The sequence below is a fragment of the Pyrus communis genome, chromosome 3, assembly GCF_963583255.1.
Source record: "Pyrus communis chromosome 3, drPyrComm1.1, whole genome shotgun sequence".
Classification (NCBI taxonomy): Eukaryota; Viridiplantae; Streptophyta; class Magnoliopsida; order Rosales; family Rosaceae; genus Pyrus; species Pyrus communis.
Genome location: NC_084805.1, coordinates 27,625,833 through 27,634,519, shown reverse-complemented (window position 1 = coordinate 27,634,519; position 8,687 = coordinate 27,625,833). Strand labels below are relative to the sequence as shown.

The 8,687-nt window shown below is 37.3% G+C and overlaps 1 protein-coding gene across 1 annotated transcript; it reads left to right on the top strand.

Annotated features, from left to right (window-relative positions):
* Window positions 1–345: 345 nt before the first annotated feature.
* On the top strand, window positions 346–3,877 carry LOC137728875 (serine/threonine/tyrosine-protein kinase HT1-like). The gene is made up of 3 exons (XM_068467669.1): window positions 346–2,111; window positions 2,321–2,776; window positions 3,117–3,877. Exons 1-3 carry the CDS (start codon window positions 1,356–1,358, stop codon window positions 3,390–3,392), a joined length of 1,488 nt encoding a protein of 495 aa, XP_068323770.1. The 5' UTR covers window positions 346–1,355; the 3' UTR covers window positions 3,393–3,877.
* The last annotated feature ends 4,810 nt before the right edge of the window (window positions 3,878–8,687 follow it).

The window sequence follows — 8,687 nt, the reverse complement described above, 5'->3', positions numbered from 1 at the left end:
CTATGGCGTTATCCTACAACCTCCCGACAAACATACAGCCTATTTGTCCCTCGCATTCAGGATGAAAGTTCGAATGTGATATCCGATAATACCAAGATTAGCCTCTAACCTCCATAACCCAACAAGTATCACACACACCAAAAACAAAGGGGTAATTAGTAAATTCAAGAAACATGTCTCAGCTCACACGTACAGAGAGAGCGCGTCCGTGCGAACCGTACCAGGAACCGCCGATAGCCTCGTTGGTTGTCTCTTGGGCTGGCGTTTGGTTTGGTTTGGCTTTTTGAGAAGTTGTATCCGTACCTCATTCTCTCCGATAACGACACATGGAATCCCAAATTTCTCATTATTTTAATCAAACAGTTCCTCCTCTCTCTCTCTCTCTCTCTCTCTTCCTTCTTCCTCTTCCTCTTTCTCTCCCTCTCTCTCTGCCCTCTCCCTCTCGCCTCCCTGACCTCACCTCCTCGTCGCCCATATCAATGGTGAAATGGTGAAATACCCTTGAAGCTTATGGTGGTTTGTCGCCATGATGTAGAAGCCATGCCCTTTATGCTAGGCTCCTCATCAACTCAGGCATTTTACTTGGCTACCTTTTTTTGAAAATATGATTTTTTTTTTTTTTGACTTTTTCTGGTTATATTACGTGTGATTTATTAATTATTTTTTAGGTTTTTGTATCTGGGGATTTTTTTATTCTGCATTATTTTAGTGGAGTTATGATTGTTTTGACCCAATGATTATTTTTTTAGCTTTTTCTTCCGAGCTTGATGGTTTGTAATCATGGGTGTTTCTTCGATACCCTTTCAATATAATTGAATACACTTTTGTTTTTCAGGGCTTTAATTTTATATTTTATTGACTGGTTTATTGGGTTGTTTTTGTATGAATTTCCAGGCTTTTACGGAAGGTGGTGTTTGACTTTGAAACAAAAACAAGTTTGTTTTTGTTTGATTTATTAATTTTTATATTTATTTAGAGAGCCTAAGAGGGTTTGGTGGTGCTTAGGAGGGTGTCCAAACTATTTGATTGGAAGGGTGTGCAGATTGATGAGATTTGGTGGGTTTGAGGATTTGATGCGGCCTCATTCGTCCGTATGGGTTTCAATACTTCCTTACATTCAGTGATGCATAAAGTTTGATTCTTTTTCTTCAACTAGTTTGATAAAGTTAGAGGTCGTTGTTGATGGGCTTGAAGAACTTCGGATTTTCGAGCTTGTTTGTAGCTGAATTCAGATTGTTTGAGGATTTCCCAGTTGGATTTAGGCCTTCTTCTCGGCTCCAGGTCGAGGAGGAGGTGATTAGGGTGGTTTTGTGGGTGTAAAGCTGGGTTGGGATTTGGTAGAATTACTGGGGAGGATGGAGGAAGAGGCGTATTCTTGGATTCGGAGAACGAAATATTCTCATCGGTTTGATTCTTCAAGATTGGCCGCCCTTCCGTTAGCCCTGCAGGACGTCCGGATTGCCGGATTAAAGTCAAGGCCTGCACCAGCAGCGGTGGCAGAAGCGGAAGCAGCTCCTTCGAAGCAGAAATCGAGTCCCAGTAATTCAAAGATTCAGAGGAATTCTGTTCATACGTCAGCTAGGCGTAATCTTCTTACCAAAAAGCAGAGATCTTTGTCCCCTGTGCATCAGATCCGCATCCCCGATGCGTTTAAGGAAGCCAAGTCTGAAACGAAGAGGTTTTCGACACCACATCCTAAGAGAAAGGCGTTGGGAAGGTTGTTCAGTAAGGATTCGCAGAGTAAGTCATCGAATTCGATGAATACGAACCCCCTCGGGCACTTGGCTTCTATGAAAGTCAATGACAAGACCAAGAGCGGGAAGGAGTCGCCTTGGGCCAAGTACTTTGATAATGCCGGCGGGAGAGTTAATGCCATGGACGCTGCCGATGAATTTTGCGTTGATTTGTCGAAGCTGTTTCTTGGGCTTAAATTTGCTCATGGGGCGCATAGCAGGCTTTACCATGGTATCTACAATGACGAAGCTGTTGCTGTTAAGATTATCAGGGTGCCGGAGGATGACGAAAGCGGGGTCTTGGCAGCTCGATTGGAGAAACAGTTTAACAGAGAAGTCACTCTTCTATCTCGTCTCCACCATTCGAATGTCATAAAGGTATGTAATCTCTTCCTCTTTTCCACCTTGTATGCATTTGGATTGTTACATTTTCTTATGCTGGTGAACGAATTATGTATCCTAGTTTGAAGATTTTAAACATCAGATATGATTTAACCATGTTTAGAACTTTCGTAATTGCAAATCGTGAGCTTGAAGTTGCAGAATGGTGTATCCTTTGTTACTGATATTTTGTTTCCTTGAAACAGTTCATTGCAGCGTGCAGAAAGCCACCGGTTTATTGTGTAGTCACGGAATATCTATCAGAGGGTTCCTTGAGGGCATATCTGCACAAACTTGAGGAAAAATCTCTTCCTCTGGAGAAACTGGTTGCTATTGCCTTGGACATTGCTCGGGGAATGGAATACATCCACTCGCAAGGAGTCACTCATCGGGACCTTAAGCCCGAAAATGTTCTTATTGATGAAGAATTCCACCTGAAAATTGCTGATTTTGGCATAGCCTGTGAGGAGGCGTACTGTGATTCATTGGCCGACGACCCTGGGACATACCGTTGGATGGCCCCAGAGATGATCAAGCGTAAATCCTATGGACGGAAGGTTGACGTGTACGGCTTTGGACTCATCCTGTGGGAAATGGTAGCCGGAGCAATCCCCTACGAGGATATGAATCCCATTCAGGCTGCTTTTGCTGTTGTGAACAAGGTACGTTCATAACTTTTGTTTCCCTTGCCTACGGTTAGAAGTGTGCATGTTAGGCTCCTTCATCCAAACTTTTGTTAGTTCCTTAGTTCTAGCTTTTGTCTTCACTACAAAGTCTAGTCTTCGAGGAGTAGCCAATGACGATCACAATGAAACGAGTTTGCAAAAGATTTGGGTGTTTTGTTTGAAAATTGTTGCGCTGAACTAATATTTCCGCCATTTACTCTTTCTCGCGAAGCTCTTTGTGCAGATCTCTAAATGAAAGTTACTTATCAAAAAGAACAGCTCTTAGTTAAGGTTGCATGTTAACCACATTCTAACAAATTGTGGGTTGCTTTTTCAGAATTTGAGGCCTGTTATCCCGAAGGGTTGCCCATCTGCAATGCGAGCGTTGATCGAGCAATGCTGGTCCTTGCATCCGGAGAAAAGGCCTGAGTTTCCGCAGGTTGTAAAGGCATTGGAGCAATTCGAGGCTTCCCTCGCCCGTGACGGAACCTTGAATCATGTAACAAGTCCAATCTGCCAAGATCACAAGAAGGGGAAGCTCCTTCACCGGATTCAGAAGCTTGGTCCTGTGCATCCTCACAGTACACCAACGCCTAAACCCAAGTTCTCTTGAATCCATCATCTTTCTTGTGAGACCTCCTGGCTTTTGTAGTGTTACCAGGTCAAAATTGTAATTAAAGAAAAGGGTTCGTTTTCTTTAAGCCTTTTGAATTGTAATCTTCTGTGATGTTACATTCATGTGGAACAAGTGGAAGTGAACTCGTAGATTGATAGGCAAGTATATATTTTCTATAGCGTACACGTACACCACAAATGCTTATCAGTTTTGCATTTTTTAATCTCTCACTCACTGTCTATAAATTATAGAATTTGAGGGGTGGAAAATGCTATATGGTGACAGTTATAACTCCTTTTTCTTTGCAAAGTTTAATTTGATTGAAAAAGATCTTGGGTAGAGTTTCTAATTAGAGTAGTTCTCACACAGAGCATGCGTAGTTTTGGGTCGTGCCAAAACATAGGAGGTATATGCTTTTGTGAGTGATGCTATTAGTCACGTGATCATACTTACCAATCACTTGATCATATTGTCCTATAAAAACTTTTCAAGGACCAAAATATAGGGGGTGTAATGCTTTTGTGAGGGTGGTTTTACCGATCATGTGATCATGCTGCTTTACCGAATTCTTCAAGCCATTTACGATTCAGAATTGAGAGATTCACATTTTATGAAATCAAGAAGGATAGTGCTACTCACACACCTTTTTTTTTACCTTTTACACTCTTGTTAATTTTTGATCATCTTAAGTTCTTTCTATCTGACAACCGAAAATTCAGAGGAATGTTCGAGAAGTATGGATACACCACCCAATTAGGAATTGGATTTTCCTTTTCACAGGTCATTTTCACAACCAGAATGGTTGGTGCTCTTTATTTTTTTTCCCCATCATCTTCTCAAGCATTTAAAAAGGAAAACTAATGAAAAATGCTTGAAACTTTGAGTTTTAATGATAAGGACAAAATAAAGGGTAAAGTGAATACTATCATGATTGATTTTTTAGTGTAAAAATGTGGTTTTTCATTAAAGTGAACAGTATCGGGAACTTTTCGTTCAAATTCTCTTAAAATAATTCTCCATCAATGTTAAAAAGTGACTCCTTCAATTAGGCAATTACCTTACAACCCCCCACCCCCAGCTCCTCCGGTTTGTTGTTTAAACCACCTAGTCATCCACCCCTTTGTCTAATCGTCTCCTTCCCTGCTGCCATACACGCTTTGGGAACTCTTGATGCAGAACATAGATAGTCTTTCTGAACCAGACATGGATGCGTGGCCTACCATCTTTGCATTATGTTTCGTTACTTGTATGGAAACGCTGGTGCAAAAGAACCCTTTGATCTTTAAATGGGTAGGTAGAGGACATGTTCACATTAATTCTCACAATGTTCTTGTGTGTTTTATTGTCAAGGACTCAACTTGGACAATTAAAGAGGTAACCACATTGTCCTTGTGTAGCAAGACTGTTGGGGCATGTTCGTAGTGCTTTAGGTTAACCATATGTGTTTCTAACAACGTTTGGCTGAAAAATTTTAAGGACTCATTTGAAAGTGCTTTAGAAATGATTGAAAGCGCTTTTGGTGAAATTGATTTTAAGTTCCAAAAGCACATTTAAGTATTTTTTTCGAAGAAGCACTGAAATGTGCCAAAATGACTTCCCTTGTAACAAAAGTGAATCTAAGCAAAACACTATGAGCATGAGTATTTTCTTAGACCCCTTATAATACTACGTGATATATTGTTAGATTGTTTCTCTTGTACTTATCTTAAAAGCACTTTTAATCAATAAAATTTGTTATGCTTCTAATAAAAGTGCTTAAAGCAAAAACGCTTATAGCAATCACATTTCGCTACCAAATTCGATTGCAGAAATTTATTAGATGCATTGCATGGAATGGCCTTTCTTATTTATAATTTTTGCCACCTATAACTTTCAACTTAAATCCGTGATACTTTAAATTTCTCATGCCTTCGACGTCTTCTTTTCTGCAAAAACATAAAAGCCACTTGCTACAAGCAACATTAGCACAAACCAGCAAAAATATCCCATCTCTTGCCATGATTTGTAGTTTTTCACATGCAGTGGACTTGTCAATTGAATTAAAATCTAACCACTTTTTTTTTTTGGTCAAAAAAATCTAACCACTTGAAGTCTAAAATTTTAGAGTAACTTACATGAAACATATTTGTCTCTTAAAAATGTCTTTTTAACGTAACTTACATGGAACATATTTTTTTGTAATGTTCTAACTAATTATATATTATTATTTAAAATAAAACTTATACCTTGTAATATATTATTAGACCCGAAAATTACAAGACGGTAAATCATTTATGTGTATTTCTCCCAAACTTGACTTATTAATTTTTTTCAATTGTGGCATTTAACAAGGCCTGCTGCCGTGTCCTGCATGTTTGGAGGTACAATGCTCTTTCAAAATGCCTCTCTATGAATGCTACCTCACAATTCAACATAAATTTCGTGCCAACAGTAAAATATTGTAACAAAAACATGAGAAAACGTATAATCTAAAAAGAATGATAGAAAATTCATGAAGAGTTTTACTTTCAAAAATGTCTTTTTAGCGTCCTAAACGCAAGTGTGAAAGTTGTGGTCCATAAATTAAGTGACGTAATCTAAGTGACGTAATTTGCCAATAAAGTACCAACTGACGTGATTTAAATGCTTAATTCTTCCTTTTTGACCAGAATAACCAATGAGAAAGCAAGCAAATTCCCTTTAGCAAATGGCAGACTAGTTTGATGAATTCAAGTTCAATAAGAAGACAAAAGTAAACTACAAAATTCGTTAAGTATATTTTTAAAAGAAGTATAAAGTTCAAATATTATTTCCGCTTGATTAACTTGGAAACAAAAGAAGTGAGAGAAGAATATTGAGGAAAACTTCCATCGTTTATGAAATGAAAATAAATTTGATATACGAATACTTCAATCAGACACGAACGATAAAATATATTTTATAACTTAAGTCACGTAATATGTGTTGCAAATACAAAATAATAGATCGTTAGTGACAACAGATTTTCGATACACATTCATTTTTACATTCATTTATATTAGTTTGAAGATTGTGTGTAATGATTCATTAAGAAAGTTAAATGAAATAGTGATTACTGCCTCTCTAAGTCTCTCCTTCCTCTCTCTCAAACCTCCGTTCTTTTGTACGTGTTAAAAGGTTTCGGTACTATGGTTAACATTTTTCACACACCCTTGTTAACTTTTTTGTCATTAATCTTCGTCAATTCATTCGATCCACGGCAAAAAATAAAAATAAAAAAATAAAAAATAAAACGATGTATAAGAAGTAAAAATAGGTGTGTGAATAAAATAAAAATAGATGTGTAAATAACACTATCCTAAAATTTCTCCCACCCTAATCCCAACACATAACATGTACCAAAGGAAAGGACCCAAAGGAAAGAAAGAGGAATCTAGACCATTAACACCCAGCTAATTGGCTCCTCCAAGTTATGGTCAAATATTTGATCCAATGAATTGTCTTGGTTGGAGAACTGCAGTAGGGACTTTTACCATATGATATATGAAGTCTTGTGGCAAGTTGGAAAGTCACTACCAATCAAAAGAATAATACTTAATTGTGATGCAAAAATAGACATCCGATATGAAAGTTTTAATTATATTTCATATTTTTGTGGAAGTGCTTATGTACGAGTCTTGGTCATTATTTTTAGTGGCAGACCGGCCAATTCAATCAACTTTAGTTCATGGCAGATGCCACGAGGATGGGGACCCTTTTTGTTCCTTTTGCACTACTCCAAACTTACCAAAACAGAATGAGATCCACTTCAGAACTCTCTAGAGTATGAGGATCAAGAGATCTGAGCTGTTGAAGAAAAAGAGACTAGAGCCGTTCGAGTTTGGAAATTTTTGTGAAGTGCGCAAATTAAGGTTTGGTAAATTACTATTCACCGCTTTTTCTTTGCTCTGTGTAATCTTCTGCCGTTCTACGCCAACATTTTGATTTGGATGTGGGGAAAGATAAGATAATGCTTAATTTTAATGAATATGTCTACGAGCACTGGCAATGAAATTGACAGGTTTTGTTATAGTGGAACAATCTGGTTACTATGCATGGAATCGATCAAATTATCGACTACAAAGGTCGGAATTTTGGTTCTAAAACTAGGGTTAGGGTTCAGGGCGGAAAAAAAAAAAAGCTGAGTGATGATACATAGTTTTGGAAAAAAGGATCCGGCAATGATTTTTTTTTCTAGGGATTCTTGGGATTTCGTGATCTCAGTCGTTTAATGTACATCGTGTGGTTAGAAATCATTTCAAATTTTAAAATTTAAAATTAAATATGAATAGTATATAATAAAAATTGACCGCATGATATACAATGAACAGATGAGATCACGGGATCCCTAAAAAATGATCCGAGTTTCCTTTTCCTAGTTTTAGTACCATAAATCTAACCACTGAAAGTGTAAAAAAAGAAACTTGTTCGCATCACAAAATGTATTTAATTGTATTACGTACATATCGAGTAATTTGTGTGAAGAAATCTTATGTTATTTATCTATCATTTCGGTTTTGTAATGATTACTACAGGAAAATCAACTGTGAAGCCTAGATACTTCTTGGCATTCGCATTTCAAAGAGATCATCCCTATGATAATTTAGTTAAGAATATGATAGCTAGTTACGAATATGTGGTGAGAAATGAAACGACGTAGCAAGAAAGATTTGAACACTCAAAGGATCAAATCGAACAACAAGATAATCAAGAGAGACTATGTGTCTCCACCTTTTGTGCATGGAGAAAGCAACGATGGCCAGGTGGTATGGGAATTAGAGAGACTATGCATCTCATTTGTTCCTTTCAGATTTAATATAAAGTAAACAGATATCGGTAACTTTAGTTTCATAAATCTCAAGAAACAGCAACCACTTATACGTGGATGTGGTAGTTACACCTAAAGCTGCTTTGAATAATATTTCTTTGTTATACTGTTTCCTGATAATCATATAGTGCTCCTGAAGTTTTCTGTCGGAAAAGAAGGGAAAAAAAAAAAAAAAAAAAACACCATTTTTTAATATGTGAATGCAGATTAAAGTTGCAGCAGGATATCATCTTTAATTATTGGTTTCCTCATCACATGTATAACATTTATATGCCTAATTGAAAAGGGAAATAGTATCCCTTTGGCCTGATCGACCCTCTTCGAGCACGTGTAGAGATAAGTGGAATATAGCCAACCCAAATATGAGTTCGATAAGGTTGATGAGGAGTACGGATTATCTATGAATTTTAGAATGCAAACTCAAATATGAGAAAACGAAAAGGAACAATTAAGCTCAGTTTAGTTAA